Source organism: Mesocricetus auratus, unplaced genomic scaffold (assembly GCF_017639785.1).
Source record: "Mesocricetus auratus isolate SY011 unplaced genomic scaffold, BCM_Maur_2.0 Super-Scaffold_100008, whole genome shotgun sequence".
Classification (NCBI taxonomy): Eukaryota; Metazoa; Chordata; class Mammalia; order Rodentia; family Cricetidae; genus Mesocricetus; species Mesocricetus auratus.
In genome coordinates, this window is record NW_024429192.1 from 81,328,893 (window position 1) to 81,351,836 (window position 22,944).

The following is a 22,944-nucleotide window of genomic DNA, read 5'->3' on the forward strand; positions in this document are numbered from 1 at the left end:
AAATATGGCTGCACGAGCTACTGTGTCTACAACCCTTTGTGAAAATGTCCGGTCAGATTCTTTGGAGGGGAATTCCTTGATTATTTGACATTTTAATAGATGTAGTCAAATTAAAAGAAAAACAAAAAACCCTTGCTTGGTGGTACATGTCTGTAATCTCATCACTGGGGAAGTTGAAGCAGGATACTCTGGAGTTTGAGGTTAGCCTGGGCTACATGTAGTGAACATGCAGCCTTGGCTGCCTGAAGCTCACTCTGTAGACCAGGCTGGCCTTGAACTCTCGAGTGCTGGCATTAAAACATGTGCTATCACGAACTTCCAGCTGGTTTTGGTTTTCTGATATAGGATCTTACTATGTAGCCCAGGCTGGGTTTGGACTCCTGATGCTCTGGCTTCAGATCTTGGTGCTGGAGTTAATACCCCTTTTCCAGAGCTGCTGGCCAGACCTAACTTCAGCTCAGTGCCTGGGCCAGGGCAATACAAGAGGAGGATCCCTGCAGAGAAAGACTGGTGACAGGGTTTTCTTTGAGTTTGTTGAGTGCAGACTTAAAAGCTGAGCAGAGGATGTTTGGTGTGTAGGGGATTGAACCCATGAATTCAGCATGCTAAGCTGCACCCTCAGCCCTCTTACTATTGAAACAGTGTCTCTCTAAGTTGCCTAGCCTGACCTTGAACTCCCTCTGTGATTATAGTCTTCTTTCCTTTCTCTATTAAGTGACTTTCCTCTTTCCCCTCCTGGAATTCCCCAGTGAGGGGCTGGGGTGTGTCTCAGTGGTAGAACACCTGCCTAGAATCTCTAGTGAGGGACTGGGGTGTGTCTCAGTGGTTCAGCACCAGCCTAGAATCCCCCAGTGAGGGACTGGGGTGTGTCTCAGTGGTAGAGGAAAGTGACTGTGATGATATGCCTTCATCACCCTTGGATGGTTGCTTCTATTTTCCCTATCCTGGATGACATCAAATGACCATTGCAACGGAAACCTTTCTAATGAGAAGCTCCCCAGACTTGGAAACTCTTCAGATCTGTGTGCCAGTATAGCAGGGAGCAGGCAGAGGTTTACTCAAACTTCCTCCATTTTGCAGATGTGAAAACCAAGACACAGGATGACACTGGCAAAAATAATTGTCATGTACCTTTCTGATCTTAAGAACATCAAAAAAACTTCCCAGTGTCTTCTAGTGGGTTCCACTGTCTTCACCAAGGCCATTTCACAGAATTTACAGCAAATTCCCCTCACGGCTTAGGGACATTTTCTTCCTACTGCTCTCCCTTCAACTTTCTTCTTCCTTTCCCTCTTTATCTGATGCAGGGTGTCACTAAGTAGTCTAGGCTAGCCTTTTTTGTTGTTGTTTTTTGAAACAGGGCTTCTCTGTAGCTCTGGATCCTTTTCTGGAACTCACTCTATAAGTCAGGCTGGCCTCTAACTCACAGAGATCTGCCTGCCTCTGCCATCTGAGTGCTGGAAATAAAGGCGTAGGCCACCAGCCAGCGTGTCTAGCCTAGTCTTGAGCTCTGTAGTCTAGCCTGGCCTTTAGTTCTGGAGTGTTGGATTACAGATGTGAGCCACCATTTCTGCTTCTCACTTCCTGCCCCCTTTTCTATCACCCCCTCCTTTCCCTACTCTTCCTCTCCCCTTCTTTCTGAGATAAGGCCACATTCTGTACCCCAGGGTAGTCTTGAAATTACTATGTAGCTCAGGCTAGTCTTGAACTTACTGCACAGCCCAGGCTGACTTCAAACTCACGATTGTCTTGCTGAATGCTGACATTACAGGCATACAATACCATGTCCACTCCGTAGATTCATTCTTCCAAACCTGCCAGACCCTGATCTGGGACTGAGAGTGTATTTCTGAGCCAAATGGTGTTTAAGGGCTTTTGGGACTTTGGAAAATATCCCTAAGGAGATTATTAATGGGAGTGGTTAGTGCACAGATGGGGACAGAACCCAGTGTCCTGGTTTCCTGTGGCTTTGTCACCTCTAAGGATGTCCTGGGCTTCTTGGTTGGCACTGGGCTCTGTCAAAATGGAGCAAGGAGAGAGATGCCTTTGGGCATGCCAGCATGCCTTTGGAGGCTGAGGCGGCTGGTGTGGCTATGAAGGTGAGGTCTGAGGGTGGAGCTCAGCAGATTGTTCACCTAGCAGTCATGAAGTCCTGGGTTCGCTCCCTAGCAGTCATGAAGCGCTGGGTTCGCTCCCTAGCATGCCCGCCTCAGCAGCCCCGTGCCTCTGTTCTGTTATGATCACACCAGGTCACACTTGAATGATTGCAGCTCAAGAAGAGTACATACATAGTCTCCATAAGATTGCATTTATTGAGCCGGGCATTGGTGGCGCATGCCTTTAATCCCAACACTCAGGAGGCAGAGGCAGGAGGATCTCTGTGAGTTTGAGACCAGCCTGGTCTACAAGAGCTAGTTCCAGGATAGCCTCCAAAGTCACAGAGAAACCCTGTCTAGAAAAACCAAAAAAAAATGCATTTATTGATTTATTTGGCATAAAAATCACTATGTAGCCTTGGCTGTTCTGGAATTTGTTATATAGAACTGCCAGGCCTCAAACTCATGGAGATCTGCCACCTTTGCCTCCCAAGTGCTGGGATTAAAGGTATGTACCACCACTCCCAGCTTACGTCTGAATTTGTATTTATTGTGTGGTATGTATATATGACCTGTGTGAGTGATTGTAGGTATGTTTGTGTCACTGTGCAAGTGTGAGGGTCAGAGGACAGCTTTCAGGAATTGGTTCTCACCTCCCACCATGGGATCTGGGTGTTGAACTCAGGTCCTCAGGCTCCCCTCTCCCACAAAAATCTCCTTATGTAACCCTAGAATTTGCTAAGTAGACTAAGCTGGGCTTGAACACAGAGTCCTGTGTCTGCTGGGATTACAGGGGTACACCACCATGCCCATGCCCATCTAGGATACAGTCTTTTTTTTTTTCTACTGTGTGTTTTTTTTAACGATTTATTTTTATTATTTATTATGTATACAGTGTTCTGTCTGCATGCATGCCTGCAGGGCAGAAGAGGGCACCAGATCTCATTACAGATGGTTGTGAGCCACCATGTGGTTGCTGGGAATTGAACTCAGTTCCTCTGGAAGAGCAGTCAGTGCTCTTAACCTCTGAGCCATCTCTCCAGCCCTGTGTGTTTTTTAAATATGTGTAGTGAAGGTCAGAGGACAACTGTCTCCTTCCACATTTACATGGGCTCCGGGGATTGAACTCAGTTCGTCAGGCTGGTGTGGCAGGTGCTGCTTACCCTAAACTGCAGTCTTTGTTTTTGAGTCAGGAAATCCCACTATGTAGACCAGGCTGGTCTGGAACTCAAGGAGATCTGTAATCTCTACCTCTCAAGTGCTGGGATCAAAGGCTTGTCTTACCATGCCCAGCTAGAATGCATCTTGATTCCTTTACTGAAAACTGACAGGTCCCAGAGCCTGGGCTCCAAGTGCCTGAGGGACTCACTGGACAAATGTGACAGACATCCTACCACAGCTGAGCTGTCTATTACCACTGACGGGGATGAGCCGAACACGACAGGAAAGAAGCCTCCTTCACCCCCATGTTCCTTCCAGTTGAGCAAACAAGCAGCTCCTGGCAGAGGAAGCAATGGGAGGAACTGAAGCATGATTAAGTCCTGTCTGGTGAGGACTGAGACGGCCCCCAAAACCGTGTCAGTGACTGTCTCCCCAGGGGTCAGCAGAACAGAGTGCTGGCACTGCACCAGCCACAACGAGGACAAGCAGGAGGCGAGTAGAGTCTGTGGCAGGAGGTTTGGAGTTCAGCTGCCACTCTGAGAGGGAAACCCTTGCTGGACCACGGGGAAGGCAAAGCAGAGCACGCTGGCACATGGCCAAGGCAGGAGTCCAGTTCAGGATACATAGGGCGCCTGTTTTGATTGCTGCCCCACCCCGCGACAGGAGAAAATTGAAGCATATTTATCATAGCAAAGAACCACACAAACACCCTAACAAAAGAACATGGAGGGGGCTGGAGAGATGGCTCAGACTTGCCACAGAGGCATGAGGATTCAAGATCCATATAAAAATTAAATCGAACTTCAGGCCAAGGGGCAGGGAGGCATGTGTGGTTGAGCACTAGACTGAGGCCTGTTGGTTAGCCAGCTTAGCGAAGTTGGTGAATTCTAGGTTCAGAGAGGTCTCAAAAAATAAGATTTACACCTTTGATCCCAGCCTTTGGGAGGTAGAGGCCGGCAGATCTCTGTGAGGCCAATCTATATAGTGAGCTCCAAGCCAGTCAGGGCAACAGTGAAACCATTATGTTTCATAAAACAACAATAAAAGATGGAGAATCTCGCTGGGTGTTGGTGGCGCACGCCTTTAATCCCAACACTCGGGAGGCAGAGGCAGGCGGATCTCTGTGAGTTCAAAACCGGCCTGGTCTACAGAGCGAGTTCCAGGATAGGCTCCAAAACTACAGAGAAACGAAGTCTCCAAAAACAAACAAAAAGGCGGAGAATCTCCATAGGTACACTTGTTCACACACCCCTGTACCCTGAATCCCTACAGATGCTATATAGGCCAGGTGTGGTGGTAAACGCCTGTAATCCCAGCACTTGGGGCACTGAGTCAAGGGCAGTCTAAGTTTGAGTCCAGATTAGGCTTTGTAGAGTTCAAGTCTTAGCCTGGGCTACAAAACTCCCACTCCATGTTTGAGGGTGGTCCCTTTGGGATAGCATCTGTAACTCACTATGCACGGGGTGTTTACTGAAGGTCTGGGTATGATGGCAACAACACACGAATCCTCTGGATTTATTAACTAGGGCAGTGTTTGAGAAACCAGATAAATCTAGTGAAGTACAAATCTGTAGGTCATGGTGGCATGTCTTTAATTCCAGCATGGGAGCAGCAGAGGCAGGCAGGCAGATCTGTTTGAGGTCAGCCTGGTCTACACAGTGAGTTCCAGGCCAGCCTGATCCACACAGAGAAACCCTGTGTTCAAACAACTCCTCCGGTGCACATGGTATCCAGGAAAGCTGTAATAAGGAAGATCGTGGAAAAAACTTTTGTAGAAACGAAGGTCTAAAGCCTTAGCGGTGGGTATGAACATGCAAGTAGGGGATGGTGTGTGTGGGGAGGGAGGGAGACTACTGTCATCTAGAAGGGAGGATGGGCAGCTTTTACTAATGTAACCCAGCTGCAGAGTGTTAGCCAATGCAAGCAATGTGTAACCTATGCAGGTGCAGTTCAGGGTGGTTGGGGACAACTAAGGAAGTCTGTAGGCAATGACTGCTTTGGAACTTCGGGATAGAGAAATTTCATCCCTAAATTTTACTTCAGCAGACTTTTTCTCATATGTGAAACCAGTCCAGTAAGACAGCAAATGGCAGGAAAGGACACTGCATCTTCCTGGAGTGCTGTCTTGACTCTCCTCTAACTGCAGGTCCCATTTCCCCTATGCCCAGGCCCTCCTGGCTGGCTGGAAGTTAAGGTGAAAGGGTGTGTTGTCTGTGGAGTGTAGTAAGCCAATCAGCCAGGTTAGGTATCCCCATGCCAGACTCAGTGCTGTTCTCTTCTCCCTGTCAGCCTTATGAGGCTAGCCCAGGATGAGGGCTACCCTCTACTGCCACACTGGGAACATCTGGGGAAGAGTCCTATAAGGACTACCTGTGCTTTCAAGAGGGTTCTCTGCTAAAGCAACTTGAACAAATTCTGTGCCCTGGTTGGGACTTGGGAGCCCAGGCACCGAGTTTCTTCTCCCCAGCTCGTGCTGCTGCATTAGGAGTTCCCCCTTCGTGGGGAAGTGCTTCTCCTGGGAACCTGTGATCTGAGTGTCGGCAACAGAGCCAAGAGTAGCGTTCACAAACATTTATTTACACAAAATTCAAGTTACATATGATACAGTCTTTTTACACAGTAGTTAAACAGACTTGTTTTCTCTATTTTTACTACCAAAAGGTAAAGAAAAACACTTAACCATCTACTTTTTTTTCTTTTTTTCTTTTGTACAAAGTGAGATCATGCACTTTTAACTTTGAAATCTTTTGCTAAGTGCAAATACTAGATTTTCTCCAGTTTTAAGGCAAATACACTGGGAGTGGCTAGGCAGTTTCTCAGATCGGGAAGCAGTCTGGGCCCCAGAGGTTAGGGTGCCAGCTGCCTCAGGGATCCCTGCTGGCATACAGGTTCTGGGAGGGCCACTAAGGACAAGATGCCTTGATGGAGACAGGCAGTAGCAGTTGCCTGTCCTGCAGCCACATGCAGACTGTATTTCCAAGGACATGACCCTGACTTCACCTTGCTGAGGGCCAAGGTCTGGGTGGCACCTGTTCTTCCAGCAACCCCAGAAACTGGCAGGCTCACCTGGCCTCTTGGTGGAGTTGTATGATAGGGTACTGGGTAGGCCTGAACAGGGTGTCCAGTCCAGCAGCTCATGAGGCTTGCAGGGGCAGTGCTTGGAGTAACCACCCACTTGTGGGGCCTCTGGAGAAATGCAGGTAACACAAATACACTAATAGTTAAGGTACTTGGAGGATCCTGTCATGCAGCATGTGGCCCATCTTTCCAAGGCACTGTCATTCAGACTAGTAGTACAGTTCAAGTGACCCACAGCAGAGCTCCCGAGTCACTGCTGTGTACCCCAAACACTCAGGTGACCAGGGACATCTCACTTCCAAGTCGGTACACTCTGTGACCTGGGGTCCCCCACAGCACTGGGAGCACAAGGACAGCTGATACAACAGGGAAACCCATCTGCCGCCAGCCTTTCCACAAACAGACTAGAGGGATACGGAGACCTGGTCTGTGCAGGAGGAGACACAGGCAGTGGGAGCATGGCAGGAGCACTCTGACTTTAGGGAAGGCAGCTGTTCTCATCCTGGAGCTAGGGCCCCAGCGTCTGCCTGCCCTTGCTAACTAATGAGGCAGGCAGGAGGGTTGTTGTGACAACCGCAGCAGCCCCATGAAGTCACCTGCGCCCCTGGGGAGGCCCAAAACACCTTAGAGGAGATGTGTCTCATCCCAGGTTGGTGACGAATGAGGTCTCTCCCAGAAAAGGGGCAGCCCAGGAATAAGTGGCAACTTTGCAAAAAGGCCCTTTTGTCTGATGTCAAGTGTTAGGATGATTGGCTCTCAGCAGTTGCCAGCCCTGGGGAAATACTTTCAACCTGACTTTTCAAGGATGGGGACAAACTTGAGCAGCCCACAAACAACTTCAGGTCAAACTACATGAACAGGAGCAACTACACTGGTAACAGAAAAGAACTTGCGCCACAGATGAGTCTTGGAGGCCCTTGAACCTGAGTAGGCCTTGGCCCACAAGGGGAGAGGCCTGGCCTGGGGATAGTAGGCCACTCCCCTTGGGCTTTCAACTGTGCTGGGGAGGGAATGTGGCAAATGATTAAAGGGTCTGTGCTTCATGGTCTGCAGAGGCCATTGCACCAGCTGCTAAGATGACACAACCAGGGAGCTGCTCTACCATTGGCCCAGTGACAGTCAGTCAGCACCCAAAGGGTATGAGACCTGAAGGACCAGTGGACCTTGCAAAGGGAAGCGCAGGAGGACCCGAGCCCACCATCAGGAGGAAGCAAAGACTCTACCCACACCGAGGTGAGACTGGGCTCTCTTGCAGACTCAGTGTGGCTGGACAGGGCTTTGGGTGTCAGAAGCGATGCCGTGGCTGGGGACCAAAGTGCATGGGCAGGTTGTGCTCCAGGGGCACATGCACGTGGGCAAAGTCGTAGTTGACTCGCACGTTGGGCAGAGGGGGTACATAGGGAGCTGGCACAGGACCTATGTTGATGGGGAAGTTGTTGAACACGGGCCGCACAGGTGCCAGGGGGAAAGGTGGGTGCACAAAGGCGTAGGGAGGCATCTGTGGGTGCAGGTTCTGTGGGACAGGCCGTGGCAGGGCTTCTACACGCTGTACTTTCTCGGCTGGCTTCTCCAGTGGGGGGCCGATGCGTTTGAATGTGTTCTCTGAAAAAAAAATGGGATTCAGTGGAAGCAAACACACAGAACTAACTCCAATACACTTCCACCTGTGACGAGGGCACTGCATGTCACTTATGACTCTGCCAGGGCATGGAAGCCTACAGGGACAGCCCAGCACAGGAGGGCTACTTCTGACCCTCAGTATACTCTCCTCTGGGCCCAGAAATGGTGGCTCTCAAGAGTAGGCTGGATGTCAAATTCTAGACAAAAGATACCCGCCGCCTGTCAGAGCAAGATGCTAAAAGGCAAATCTATAGTTTGCCAGTGGTCACTCACATAGCCTATAGAGGGCAGTATGTTATTTGTCTAGCTTGGAACAGCCCATGTGAGCCTCAGGGACTTGCTGTCTTTTCTTCCTAAACCTTCATAGTGGTGAGTCAGCCTCCTCAGCCAGGCTTCTATTTGCCTCCAGTGCTCAAACACACTCTTGGGAGTGTCCCATCATGAGGAACCCCTGGCTTTCATTACTTCCCATGGCTTGAGCAGTAACCCTGAGGAACAGCAGCCTCCACTCAACCACCTCCAGCCCCATCTGTGTCTGCAAAGAATAACTTGCCTCCATTCTTCCTTTTCTGTTCCTCTTCAGCTTCCTTTTGAATTTCCTCAATCAGCTTTTCATCGTCTTCCTAGAATAAAAGCAACACCAAGGGTGAGTCTGCAGCACTGTGTAGAGTCCATGGGGCAGAGGGCGGTGGCTCATTGCAGCACTTTCCCATCTCTGCACCGTCCTCCTTCCCCAGCTGGTCAGCCATCTAGTAAGGAGGCCTGGGGTAGATGAGGGGATCTATGCTCTCAGTAAGCTGCATGAAGGTGGAGGGCACATGGTGACAAAAGGAATAAAAGCCTGAGGCATTTCTGATCTCCATGCTGCAGCTCTGGGCATAGCAGGCCTGTGGACCAGTCTCTCTCAACACTGGCAAGCCTGCTCAGTGGGAGCCCTCCGCTATGTGCAATTCTGGTTATTTCCATGTGTTTGGAAGAAGACCTCAGCTTTCGTCAGAGTCATCACCCATGTCTGCTTCATGCGTGGGGCTAGGGTCATCCCATTCTTGAGCAGTCTGCAAAGTGACTGTCTAGTTTACAATGGACCAAAAGGCTTCACTGTTTTGGAAACCCTGACCAAGGGCTGGGTATGATGGCACACACCTTTAATCTCCACCTTTGGGAGGCAGAGTTTGAGGCCAGCCTGATCTCCAGAGTTGAGTTCTCTCAAGAAAGCAAAAGAAAATCCACCAAGATGGTGGACATCTTTTTTTTTTTCTCGAGACAGGGTTTCTCTGTGGCTTTGGAGGCTGTCCTGGAACTAGCTCTTGTAGACCAGGCTGGCCTCGAACTCACAGAGATCCGCCTGCCTCTGCCTCCCAAGTGCTGGGATTAATGGTGGACATCTCTTTGGGCCAGCTGGAGGTCTCAAGGGGTGGTGGCCTATCAGAAGCAGGGCATGGCACTACAGCAGACTTTGACAAATCAACAGAACTGACTGGGAGCATGTGAAAGAGCTCATGAAGGGTTATAAACAGGCAAACATGGTGCACCAAGCAACTGGAAAAATGGAGGCAGGAATGCTGTGAGTTCTAGGCTGGCCTGGGCTACCCAATGAGACACTAACCAAAGCCGAGTGTGGTGGTGCATGCCTGTAATCCCAGCACTTGGAGGGGGGGCAAGACTGGGAGTTTAAGGTCATCCTTGGTTACATAATGAGTTCAAGGCCATCTTGGGCTACATGAGATCTGGTCTCAAAAAACCCATATAGGGGATGAGGTTAAGTTTCATTGAGCTAAGAATCTCTTGCAAACACTTGATTCTCTGCAGACCAGGTCACCAGCCTATCTTTGTCAATGTTGGCTTTTCCTCTTTTTAAAAATTGTGTTTACTTATGTATTGCATATGTGGTGTGTATGTATGTTATGAAACCTGTGTGGAGGTCAGAGGCCAGTGGGCAGAAGTTGGTTCTCTCCTTTTACCATGCATATTCTCAGGTCTGGCAGAAGGCGCCTTTACCACCTGCACGATCTTACTGACTCTTTTTGAGACAGGGTCCTACTGTCGTCCATGCTGGCCTAAGCCACCTGAGTGCATGTGCCATTAGGGTTCTCATGCTGATCTGATGATACCCAAGAAAGTTCTAAGATGAAAAAAGCTACATAGAGCCTGAAAGTGACAAAGACCATAGCCCTGGACCTCTTGCCGCGGAAGTCTGTGCATCTACATTGCAGGTGAGTGACTCAAGTCACAGCCAAGCAGTGATTATTGACCTCACCACATGACTATCATGTCCCCCAAGTCAGGAATTTCATTAGACAAATGTGTGTACCACATGCAGCTCTGTTGACAGACTATTGTTAAGTCTGCTGAACCTCAGACCCAGAAGACAGAGCCACCCAGCTGGCATGTGTCACTATGCAGCATATTCCCTTGCCTTGACAAAGGACTTTAGAATTTGGATTTGACAACGGACTTTACAACAGAGAACTGTTGGAGCAGGTTCTGTGGTAACTTGGGTAACACCGGCAAATGCTCACATTCTCCAGGCCTTAGTTGACAAGTAACATTTGGTTGAAATGATCCAAATTAAGCTTTCCAAGACAGGGTTTGTCTGTGTAACAGCTCTGGCTGTCCTGGAACTTTCTCTGTAGATCAGTCTGGCCTCAAACTCAAAGAGATCTTCTTCCATCTCATGGGAGATCCACCTGCCTCTGCCTCCCAAGTGCTGGGATTAAAGGAGTTAGCCACCACTTCCTCGGGGGAATTCTAACGGCATATCCCAGTGTGCCAACAGATAGTCACAGCTAGCCAGGTATTCCACCAAGCATTTCAGAAATTGTAAAATAATGCCCATGCCCACTGTCTGGGAGGAGTACTGTAAGCCCATATACATCTTCCAGGTGACACATAAAATTCTCTATATGAAAACCCAAGGTTGCCAGGCAGTGGTGGCCTGAACCTTTAATCCCAGCACTAAGGAAGCAGAGCCAGGTGGATCTCTGTGAGTTTGAGGCTACCCTGGCCTACAGAGAGTTTTAGGATGGCCAGGACTACACAGTAAGTGGCCCAGGCACATTCCTGCCAGTTGAGTCTCAAGGCATTGCTCTGTAAAAGAGGCTGGTGAAGGGTTCAAATAGGACAATACTTGTGAAGGACTCAGTGCAAGGCAAGCACTCATTTAGAAGGTAGGAAAGTTCTGCAGGAAACGATGGACACAGATTTCAGAAACATTTTAAATAAGGTAGATTGGGACATGTCTTTACTACATGTTTCAGTGGGTCTTTAAAAATTGTATTTATTATTATTTATTAGATTTATTTTTACTTCACATTCACTGATGTTTTGCAAGCATGTAAGTATATATATGCATGTATGTATCTATCTGTGTGTTGGATCCCCTGGAACTGGAGTTACAAAAGTTGTGAACTGCCATGGGGGTGCTGGGACTTGAACCCTGGTCCTCTGGAAGAGCAGTATGTTATCCTAAAAAACTGAGTCATCTTTCTAGTCTGTATTTATTTTGAGACAGGGTCTCTTTAGGTGGCCCTGGCTGTCCTGGAACTTGTTATGTAGAACAGACTGGTCTCTCTCTGTCTCTTGAGTGCTAGGATCAAAGGTGTGAACCATCATGCTCCAATTTTAAAAATTATTTTTATTTTACATGTATGAGTGTTTTGCCTGCATGAATATCTGAGTATCACATTTGTGTCTGAGGAGGTCAGAATGGGGAGGGGGGCATTGGGTTCCCTGGGACTGGAGTTCACTGGGCTGTGAGTTGCCATGTGGGTGCTGGGAATTGAACTCAGGACCTCTGGAAGAACAGCCAGTGCTCTTAACCTCTGAGCCACTTCTCCAATCCGTTAAAAAAAAATCCTCATTTATTCTAACTTCCTTAGAGCACAAAAAATTGCTCATACTTGACTGTGGAAGTGGACCAAAAAGAATGTATCTCCCCCTCCCTCCCTCCCTCTCCCTCCCTCCCTCCCTCCCAATCTCTCTCTCTCTCTCTCTCTCTCTCTCTCTCTCTCTCTCTCTCTCTCTCTCTCTCTCTTTTTTTTTTTCGAGACAGGGTTTTTCTGTATTGTTTTGGAAGCTGTCCTGGAACTCACTCTATAAACCAGGCTGGCTTTGAATCCAGAGATCTGCCTGCCTGTGCCTCCAGAGTGCTCAGATAAGGTGTGTGCCACGACATCCTGGTAAGAATGCTTTTTTTATCTCAGTGTCACTCAAATAGTTTTCTTGAAGAAAATTCAGTTAAGGAAGGCTGAAGGTCCCTTTGTCTTGAAGGTTTACAGAGCTTAAGTGTGGGGTTACTTGCCCGTCTTCCTTTAGTTTGTAAACCAGTACTATGCGCTGTCATGAACGGTACAGGAAAGGTAAGGACAGAAGCAGTGTGACCCCCTACAGGATCATCACACCTCACTCAGTCCTCAGCATAGTTGTAGCTAGCTCTTCAGAATGTATTTTTTTTCTTCTTCTTCTTCTTTTTTTTTTTTGTTTTACGAAACAGAGTTTCTCTGTACTGTTTTGGAGGCTGTCTGTCCAGCCTGGCCTCGAACTCACAGAGATCCGCCTGCCTCTGCCTCCCGAGTGCTGGGATTAAAGGCGTGCACCACCAACACCAGCTTCCATGCATTTTTTTTGCTATGAAATTTCAAAGCACTGAAGACTGGATGCCTCTGTCTCAGTTTTAATTAGCAAGAATACCACATCTGGGGCTGGAGAGATGGCTCAAAGGTTAAGAACACGGACTACTCTTCCAGATGACCTCAGTTCAATTCCCAGCAACCACATGGTGGTTCACACCACCTATAATAGGATCTGATGCCCTCTTCTGGCCTGCAAGTATACATGCAGAGCATTCATATTCATAAAATACAATAAAATCTTAAAAAAAAAAAAAGAATACCACAGCTGGCCTTTGAGATCCATGAATTTAACCAACTATGGGTGGAAACCATTTGGAAGAAAAATAGCATCTGCTGAGATCAAGGCAGAGCCTGAACATAGTACCTCTGACGGGGAAGCCATGGCCTTGGTTAATTGCTTATGCTCTGAGGTGGGAATGTTTAGACAGAACCTTGTGTCTGCCACCAAGGATGGCTGGAACATAAGAGATATTGGAGGTTTTCTTTTTAGAGAGTCCCTTCCTGATCACAGGAAGAAGCTACCTCAGCCTTTCCTCCCAATCTTTCCTTTATTTTGCTCATTCCCTGATGTGCCAAGTATCTTCAAGACCATTTGTCCTGAGTCTGTCTGGAAGTCTGGAGATGTCCAGTCTCTGTTATTGAGACAATGGAACTCAGCTATGTTTTATGAAGAACCATGAGTAAAATGCTGGTCAGACAGTTCGGGACTCAACTATGAGCATGGGGCATAGACTTGTGATGCCCACCCTTAGATGAGGGAGGAAGGTCTGTGTGTTCCAGGACAGTCTGGGTGATTTAACAACACAAAACTATGTAACAAACCAACTCTGAGCAAACACTACATCAGTTGGCTTTTGCTGTGTTTAGCAACTTTAAAGAAGAGAGACAGAGACACGCAGAGAGACAAAGATACAGAGACAGAGAGACAGAGAGACACAGACACACGCACGCACGCATGCAGCCAGTATGTGTACTCTGGTCATTTCCTATGTCACTGAGTGGAAGTCCCTACCCAGCAGTTTCCCTTCAGTTTACAGTTCCTCAAGCTGAGGCAGGCTGGATTGACATACAGTTTTTTTTTTAGTTTTTCGAGACAGGGTTTCTCTGTATTGTTTTGGAGCCTGTCCTGGAACTCGCTCGGTAGACCAGGCTTGGTCTCGAACTCACAGAGTTCCACCTGACTCTGCCTCCCGAGTGCTGGGATTAAAGGCGTGCGCCACCACCGCCCGGCTGACATACAGTTTTTATCTAATATCTACTTTATCACAACTGAAGAAAAACCAGTAAAGTTAAAAAAAAAACCTACAAAAGCTGGGGTTTAGGGCTGATTTGACCCTTTGATCTGAAGACAGATTGGGCAATAGAGGCCCTATAGAGGACGTTCTAGGTCACCTGAGTGAGGAACACTGGCTTGCTGTGGGGCTGCTGGAAATGGACACAAAAGGAGGAAAGAGGATGACAGGCTAGTCCTCCAGCTCTTTGGCTGAGTCACTTGCAGGAAGCTGAAGCCTGTCTGGCCACAGTCACAGGGTTAAGTAGTGGATGTGACTAGAACACTTATAACTCTGGGGGCTCCAGACCCAGGTTTGGGGTCTAGTCCTAACCCTACTCACCACCCAGGTAGCGGGATCTTCAACTAAGGAATTACCTCCACCAGAGATGCCACAGGCAAGTCTGTGGGACATTTAAGAATTCTTAATTACTTCAGAGAAAAGTAAGGTACACTGAGGTTCCATGTATGCTGTCCCCCCTACAGTTTATAGCACTTGGTCACACAAACCATGGTTTCCACATCAGAGGTCTATTTCATTCAGTCTCTGTCTTGTTTTCTGAGCAAATGTTATTTCATATGGTCCCAAATACTTTCAATTCATGGTTGGTTGAGTCATTGGCTACAGAGGGCCAAGGTATTAGTAGTGTACACAGGTTAGAGATGATAGTTCAATGGTTAAATGCACAAACTTACAGAGGAGCTGAGTTTGAATCCCAGTACCTACAAATAAGATCCAACAAATCAGCAACAAAAACTTTCAAACTAGCAAAATCAACTAACCATCTACTGGTAATTTCTTGCCAGAAGCAACTCCTAATAACATTTTGGTATATTTCCAATTTTTTTTCTGACGACTTTAATTCCTGAGATTTCACATTGGAAGGCTCCTCTGCACCTGCTAGCCTCCACCATGGCTCATGTTTACACACACAGACTGGCAGGGTACAGTCAGAAGGTACTGAAGCCAAAGATCCAGATGCTGAGAGTCAGCCCAAGTGAGAGTGCAGTGGAGATAGGGCAGGAGGGCTAGACTTAATAGACCCCAGTGCTCTATAGGACCTTGGGATCTCTTGAGATCCACCCCCACCTGCCTGCCTTGGTCAGGGGCAACTGTGGGGAAGAATCCTGCAGTGTTCTCTCCTGGCCCTCCCTGGACCCTGGCTGTAGGAGGATGCTACAGGTCTGAATGACTTTCTCTCTGTGTCTTTTTTTTTTTTTTTTTTTTGGTTTTTACGAGACAGGGTTTCTCTGTATTGTTTTGGAGGCTGTCGGACCAGCCCGGACTCAAACTCACAGAGATCTGCCTGCCCCTGCCTCCTGAGTGCTGGGATTAAAGGCGTGCGCCCTCTGTGTCCTTTTTTGACTCATCCTAATCTTAGGGGACAGGTATCTATACATCTACAGAGTTCCTTTCTAAAGAGTAGGACCAGCTGATAGGAAGCAGGTGGATACTGGTCAGTGTTGAAGCTGTCCCAAGACAAACAAGGTCTCAAATGAAAGGGGCAGAGGACATAACAGGCTGTCATGGAAGTGAATCAAGTGCCTCTTTGACACCTACAGCAACTCTTAAGAAGAGAGCCCTTAGATTACCTGAATTCCATGAGAATGGAGAAGGAAATATGTGAAGCACCCCAACTGCAGGGTCAAGGACAAAAGATGAAGGTGTAATGTGGAGCCTCATACCCAAAAGGTCCCTGGAAGAGTGAGTGCTTTCAATAAAGACAAGAGGGTGGGAGATGTTTCAGTAAGACATAAAAGGCCCTGGCAAAACTTGTTTCCCATGCAAGGCTACAAGGTGGGTGGTGGGGAGAGGAGTGGAGCTGGGCACAGTTTGAGGGAGAGAGCAGGGGCCCAGCTGTTCTAGAAACTCACTGGATGATATATCATGGGCGACTTTAGTTTTTTCTCCCTCTAGAAAAGTGACAGGCAAGCCTGCTGCTGCCCGACCCCAGCCCCCTTCCTCCTATGATTCTGGGGCCAGGATTCTGGTCATGTGTGGTCACAGCTGTTGTTAATAAACTTGCAAGGATTTTGTGAAAGGCTTCCAAAGGGCTAGAGATTTAGTTTCAAATTATTCCCAGCTAAGTTGTGGTACTGCCTGAACAACAGCAGCCCTAACCCCCACTCCCAGCTGTCTCCCTACAACAGGAAATTGGGGTGGTGGAGGTGGAGGGAAAGCCTGGCTCAGGGAGGCACATGCTGCACAGAAGGAGATGGACAATGTGCTGGGGAGGAATAAAGACTACACACAAAGGCTCCAGACTAGCCTTTAGCTTGAGCAGACATCCAAATGCCTCCGAATGGGGCACCTCGTCCACAAAGACCTGAGGCAGGTAGAATGTACCTGCTTGACTCCAAGTAGGGTCAAGTGTTCAGGCAAGGCCTGCTGGGCGCTGCTGAAGATGACTTATATGTGCACAGGGACTCACTGGACTGCTGCCCACCCTGACAAGATTTTTTTTTTTTTTGGTTTTACGAGACAGGGTTTCTCTGTATTGTTTGAGGCTGTCGGCCCAGGCTGGCCTCGAACTCACAGAGATCCGCCTGCCTCTGCCTTTCGAGTGCTGGGATTAAAGGCGTGTGCCACCACCGCCCGGCCTGACAAGATTTCTTTAGTGACCCAGTATCCCATCAAGGAGGTAGAGCTGTAGGGCTTCTCCTACCATCTGTGGCTTGCTCAGCTGGGAATGAGTCCCCACCCTATAAAGCCTGTCTGGTTCACAGGAGTGAACCTTTAGGCCATTTCCTGTTTTTTTGTTTTTTTTGTGGAGGAAGCCTGATGGTTAGGAGACCTGGGCTTTCACTCTGTCTTTACTAAGTCCAGAATCCTGGACAGTTTTCCTAGTCTACAAAAGCGGGAAACCAAGGCTCCTCCTTGCCATGCTGTCAAAATCCCACCTAACATTGCAAAAGCATAGTGCTGTGTACTGAAGGAAGTTGGAGAGACATTTCAAATGATGACACCCACTCTCCTCACCCTCCTCTTTGTATTTTCTTATAGAAACAATGGGATTGAAGGTAGTGACTAGAAATAAAAGTCAATGCCAGCTGTTGGAACTAATGACTGGAAGGTTTTTTGGTTTGTTTATTTTGAGACAGTCTCTCTATTATGTAGCCCCAGCTGTCCTGGAACTTGCTTTGTAGACCAGGCTGTCCTGAACTCACAGAGAATCGACCAGCTTCTTTCTGCAGCCCAAGTGCCTGCATTAAAAGAGTGTGCCACCACTTATCAGCTAGCTAGAAGGTTTTGAAACTGGGGTGCAAGAGGGACATGGATGGCATCTGCTTTTTGGGTACGATTGTTTTAATGCTATAGATGAAGACATACAGCAACAAGGTGAGGGCTCCGAGAGATTAGGTCCATGTATTATAGTGAGGTTCTCTTCTCTTACATTTTAGAGGACAGGGGGCATGGGGGGGATGGGGACGGACGGATAGATGGACATACCATGTGACTGATGGGTAGTCCATAGTACATGCTTGCAGTCAAGACTATCTGATTCTAGGCCAAAGGGGAAGAAGTGGGAGAGACTAAATCTAGCAACAGTTTAGAGAGACAAAGAATATTGAAAAAAACAGGTTAATAAATTGGGCATAGTGGTATATGTCTCTAATCCCAGTATTTGGGATATGATACAGAGGCAGGTGGATTTTGTGAGTTTGAGGCCAGCCATAAATCTCACCATATCAGAGTCCAGTCTGCCAAAATGATGCTCTTGTGAACACAGCTCTAGTCAGATACAGCTTCCTGGCGTTGGCTTCCCTATTCCCAGCCACGTGTGGACAAGCAGAATTGAACTCTGGGATTCAGTCTTTTCCCTGCACAATTCTCCACTGCAGAGCAACACCTGCCCCTCCCCTCTTCTGGGCAGCACTGGAGTTTGAACCTAGGGTTTTGTACATGCTATGCAAGCATTCTACTGCCGAGCTATGTCCCTTGTCCCACACCACTCCTGTTTTCCCTTTTCCCTAAAGGCAGCTTGCTTCATGACTTGTTTCTGGCTTACTTGTGGCAAGGTATTTGTGGTAGCAAACAAAGAGAACTACTATTTGCCATTTGAGCCCTTAGCACAGAGTCCATTCAGGATCCTAAGTCACCTCTAGTCATTAAGGGCTCAAACTTCTCTTCATCCCAAGCTGTGCAGAACAATTCCCTGTTGACAATGAGAGCTTCTTCCTGGCCTGCTGGTTAATGAAGCAGAGGCTGGGAGCAGGACAGTGCAAGCTTTGTCTCTGGCGATTCTGAATGGCTTTGTGTTCTCAGTGGACTCAGCAGATGCTGGGTTGGAATTCAATCCGTCTCTTGGTGAGAATCAAGGAAACCAGGCTGATCCGTGGTTTGATGGAAAAGGGACAAGTGGAACAACATCTAGAGGGGGACTGCTATTTGCCTAACCTTCTTTTCAAATCTGGAGTGACCACAGAACCTTCCTCAGGCTACGAGATGGTAATTCAACAAGAAAACAGGGACAGGGACTTGCTATGGCAGACAGAAGAGGTGCAAAACATAATTCCATGTAGGGGAAGAGGAGGCATGGAAGAATAAACAAGACAGTGGCTCCAAGCACAGGACAGGCTGCTAAACTCCCAGCCTTGTGTTATGATACCCACTGTACTGCTTCCACAGATGAAGTACAGCTCTAGAAAGAGCCCCAGCTTAGGAAGGTCACTCCATTTTCTCCTGAGATGCAAGTTAGAGAGGCAGTGGCAGGAGTCGGTGGAATGACCAGGCCTATCTCAAATGACCTCCTAAGTACCTGAGGTGTATCCCTTCCCTTGTAGGCTGCCTCCTCACAACCAGCAATTTGGGAAGATTATACTTTCTACCCACAAAACATGTGCTTTGTTCCACTGACCCATTGGAGACCGAGGATAGGCTCACTGGCTTGTGTACTACATGACCAGATAATTACTGGGGTTGGTTCCTCAACTTAGCAGTGGCACAATGAGCCATAAGAACCTGCCCTCGACGGGCGGTGGTGACACACGCCTTTAATCCCAGCACTTGGGAGGCAGAGGTAGTTGGATCTCTGTGAGTTCGAGACCAGCCTGGTCTACCAAGCGAGTTCCAAGACAGACAGGGTCCAAAACAATACAGAGAAACCCTGTCTCAAAAAAACCAAAAAAACAAAAACAAAAAAAAAAACCTGCCCTCAACAAAGCATTATTGATGTAGGTATGCCTGGCCCCCAGAGCGTCACTGTTTTCCCACTGTGGTGACTCTGAGGCTGGTATGATTACTTTTTTTAAAAACATGTATTTAAGTCAACTTCCATGGCTACCAGAGTGACCAACTAGTGACCTGGCTGCTTGTGATATGTATGCCGCACATTTCCACACTAAAGGCAGAAAAAGGGTTTTGCTTTGGGTGACAGATTCCTGACTAGAACAGTTTTCAAGATACTTGGGTAAATGCCAACTGTTACAATCAGAAGATTCTACACTAAGGCACAGATTATCTGGAAGGTGGAGAATGTGACAACTCTAAACAGCCTCCTGTGACTAGCAATAAGTGTCAAGCTGAGCAAGAGTCCCTGAAATAGGCAACACCTTTCCATGCCATGCTGGCTCTGCAGTCCTCAGGCCTGGTTGCCAGCTGACCCTATGGTAATTGATCTATGGCTGCAGCTACAGTCATGTAACTTTTTCTACAAGTCAATCTTTCACATTTCTTTTCCATATTAGGAAAAAACTGACATACATATGGCATTTTTTTGTATTATTCTAACCTCAGCATATCTAAAATATGACATATAACTTGATTTGAGCCATGTAAAAAATGTGGTTCTAAACGTACAATCTTTTTTTTTTTTTTTGGTTTTTCGAGACAGGGTTTCCCTGTATTGTCTTGGAGCCTGTCCTGGAACTCGCTCGGTAGACCAGGCTGGCCTCGAACTCACAGAGATCTGCCTGCCTCTGCCTCCCAAGTGCTGGGATTAAAAGCGTGCGCCACCAACGCCCGGCTCGTACAATCTTTTGTTTGTTTGTTTGTTTGTTTTTTTAAATTTTTTTATGAGACAGGGTTTCTCTGTATTGTTTTGGAGGCTGTCGGTCCAGCCCGGCCTCGAACTCACAGCGATCTGCCTGCCTCTGCCTCCCGAGTGCTAGGATTAAAGGCGTGCAACACCACCGCCCGGCAAACATACAATCTTTAACAGAGTAATTTTGTAGACCTTTCTGAACTGGTCATTAACGTATTAGTTGATAGATATTTAAATTTCTGCTCTGGCCAGGGACATGCATGTGGCCATAATCCTAGTTACTTGGAAAGCTTAGGCAGGAGGACTGCAAGTTAAGGTTGATCTAAGCTACACAGGCAGCACAGTGAGAATCTGTCTCAACAACAAATCCTTTTTGTACACTGTTGCCCCCACACTGGTTATGTTATTTCAGTGTGGATGGTGCTACCTTCCCAAACCCTCAACAACATGGTTCCTATGAATGGAAGCCAACTTTGACAGGCAACATGCTACCTCCATGTACTAGATATCAGGGATGTCAGTACCATAACCTGGAGAGGCTGTGGCTAGGCAGGAGAGCTGGCAGCTTTGTATGAGCTTCTCTGTTTCCTAACACTCTTCACTTTCATACCCATCTCTTCCAGCAGGAGTAAACTGAGCTGGCTCACAGCAAGAACCTTTGTCTCTCCCAAAGCAAGGGGAGATTAGCTGGGTCCATCCTCACCTAAAATACTCACAAAGATCCTACCTCTGGTGCTACTGTGATCACAGGATTAAGATTCTCCTCATGGAACCAAAGCAGAGGTGACATGAGGCAGTGTCTATCTGGAAACATAACATGATTCTTGAGTCAGATAGGCTTCCTGTCCCTTTTAGCCACCAATCATACAGGATCCTAAAGACATGAGCTCCTAGATGGTGAAGCAGAATGCTAGAAGTAGCTGATCCCTAGTAGACTGCTACTCTAGTCTAGGGCTGTTCATTTCTGGACTCATATTGCTGAACCTAGGTCCTTCCATATGTGCTAGGCAATTGTTCTGCTAAGATACAACCAGCCTTTGCTATTCGTGTGTGTGTGTGTGTGTGTGTGTGTGTGTGTGTGTGTGTGTGTGTGTGTGTACACAAGCCACATGTGGAAGTCAGATGACAGCTTGAAGGAGTTGTTCTCTCCTTCTACCAAACAGCATCTGGGATCAAACTAGGTCACCAGCAAGCTCCTTTATCTACTAAGCCATTTCACTGGCCACTCTCACTATATTAGGTTTAATGTTGATGCTTTTCTAAAAAATTTATTTATGCATTAAAGGTATGTGCCACCACTGCCCAGCATAACATTATTTCTTAAAGTTCAAATTAAGAATTAAGATGGGGGGAATTATGCCTTTAATCCCAGCACTCAGGAAGCAGAGGCAGGAAGTTCTCCAAGTTTGAGGCCAGCCTGGTCCACAGACTGAATTTTAGGATAGCCAGGGCTATATAGAGAAATCTAGTCTTGAAACAGACAAACAAACAAACAAAATGCTGCTGATAGTAAGCTACTCTTGCATCTCTGTAAGATACTGTATTCTAGAACTACAACACATTTATTTGGTTTTGCTTTCCTTTTGAAATTTTTGGGACAGGCTCCCAAATCCCCCTACAGAGCCTTAACCTTATAATCAATCCTCCTGTCTCATCCTCTGAATGCTGGAATTACAAGTGAGGGGTCTTGTTTCTCTGTGAGGCTCCTGAGAACTCTGCAGGATTCTTTCGTAGGTAACTCTCCATTGCTCTACAAATGGCACACTACAGATGGCAGAGAAAACATTTACTTCCTACAGGACTGGAGGAATTTGCCCACAAGACTTTTTTTTGAGATGGGGCTACCCTCTGTTGCTCAGTTGACCTCAGTGATTCTCTTACCCTAGCCTCCTGAGAACAGCTATAAGGCATGTCTACCACATTTTGTGATGAGTGTTTTTTGATGACATTCTCAGTTTTTCCTGTGGTTACTGGTCTATGTAATTTCTTGTATGTTTCCATGAGTAAGAACCTGTCATGTATATACAAATGTGTGCCTGTTTTCCCATAAATGGAACTGGGCTGCCACACATCTACTCACAGTGGGGTCGGTCCAGAGGGAGCACCTGGAACATTCCTGGCAAGGGGCTCCTGGAGAGCGAGGATGCTGGCAGAAATGGTCATAGCCATTGATAGAAACTCGACAGAGGTAGCACATCTGGGCACCACAGCGGCAAGACATGCGGTTGCAGCCTTCGGATTTGATGAGGCCGGTCCCACACTTGTGGCATTTTCTAATGCGAGCAGCAGTCATTTTTTCTTCACTGAGAAAAGAAACAACTGGAGTTGGCAGGGAATGTGAATTAAAAATAATATGGTCATTAATATTTTTTCCCCCATTTGTAATGACTGAGGCTTTTGGTGACATTTAAACAGTGAAATGGGCCTGTGTTTGAGGCTGAGAGAGAGCTAGGCTCAAAGTTTCTCACCTGTATTACCTTGGGTAAATTTCTTAACTGCCAGGAGACTCAGTTTTCTCACTTTTAACATTTTAATGTTTTTGGAATTCAAGTAAGATTTAAAGTCATTTGGCCCGCTGCCTGGCACTTATCATTTAGAAAAATGACTTCTTCATTCTAGGAATTTACAGGCTGACAATATGGAGAAGAAACTCAGCTTCTTCCTAAACCGAATTTTATTTATGAAAAGCTAGTACCTAGGAACTTGGAGCCCAACCTGGGCCTCTGAACACTTGGTCTGAGAATGAGCAATCCTATGGTCAGTCTACTATTTCCCTGTTGAAAGAACATACTTCTTATGTCAAAAGTTCCCACTCCCACAGCTCCCCCAAAGTGAGTTTGTTTCTAGAACCATTTGAACTGATACAGAAGGCACATTATTTTTGTCAGGGACTTCTTCTTGTGTTGGAATTTTGCAGTGCTGTTTCCAACTACAAACCCAAACCTTTCACCTTTCTCTGTTACACTGAAGGCCTTCAAAAGGCAGAAGGAAGGGAGGCAGGGTCAAAACAGGTTTCTACTGAGACAAAGGGTAGCCAGCTACAAGATGAACCAGTGAGGGAGTTCAGCTGGATGTGCTGCAATCTAGAGGTGAGTCTAGGCAGG

General features: G+C 47.2%; 1 protein-coding gene across 4 annotated transcripts in view; it reads right to left on the reverse strand.

Annotated features, from left to right (window-relative positions):
• Window positions 1–5,813: 5,813 nt before the first annotated feature.
• Window positions 5,814–22,944, reverse strand: part of Rnf216 (ring finger protein 216) — a 104,181-nt gene continuing 87,050 nt past the window's right edge. For all 4 annotated transcript variants that reach the window (XM_040751287.1, XM_040751284.1, XM_040751286.1 and 1 more), the window contains exons 15-17: window positions 21,921–22,143; window positions 8,509–8,578; window positions 5,814–7,937 (exon numbers count right to left, since the gene is read on the reverse strand). In XM_040751287.1, the coding sequence (XP_040607221.1) occupies window positions 7,621–7,937; window positions 8,509–8,578; window positions 21,921–22,143 (610 nt within the window). In that variant the 3' untranslated portion in view covers window positions 5,814–7,620. The remainder of the gene's footprint in view (window positions 7,938–8,508; window positions 8,579–21,920; window positions 22,144–22,944) is intronic.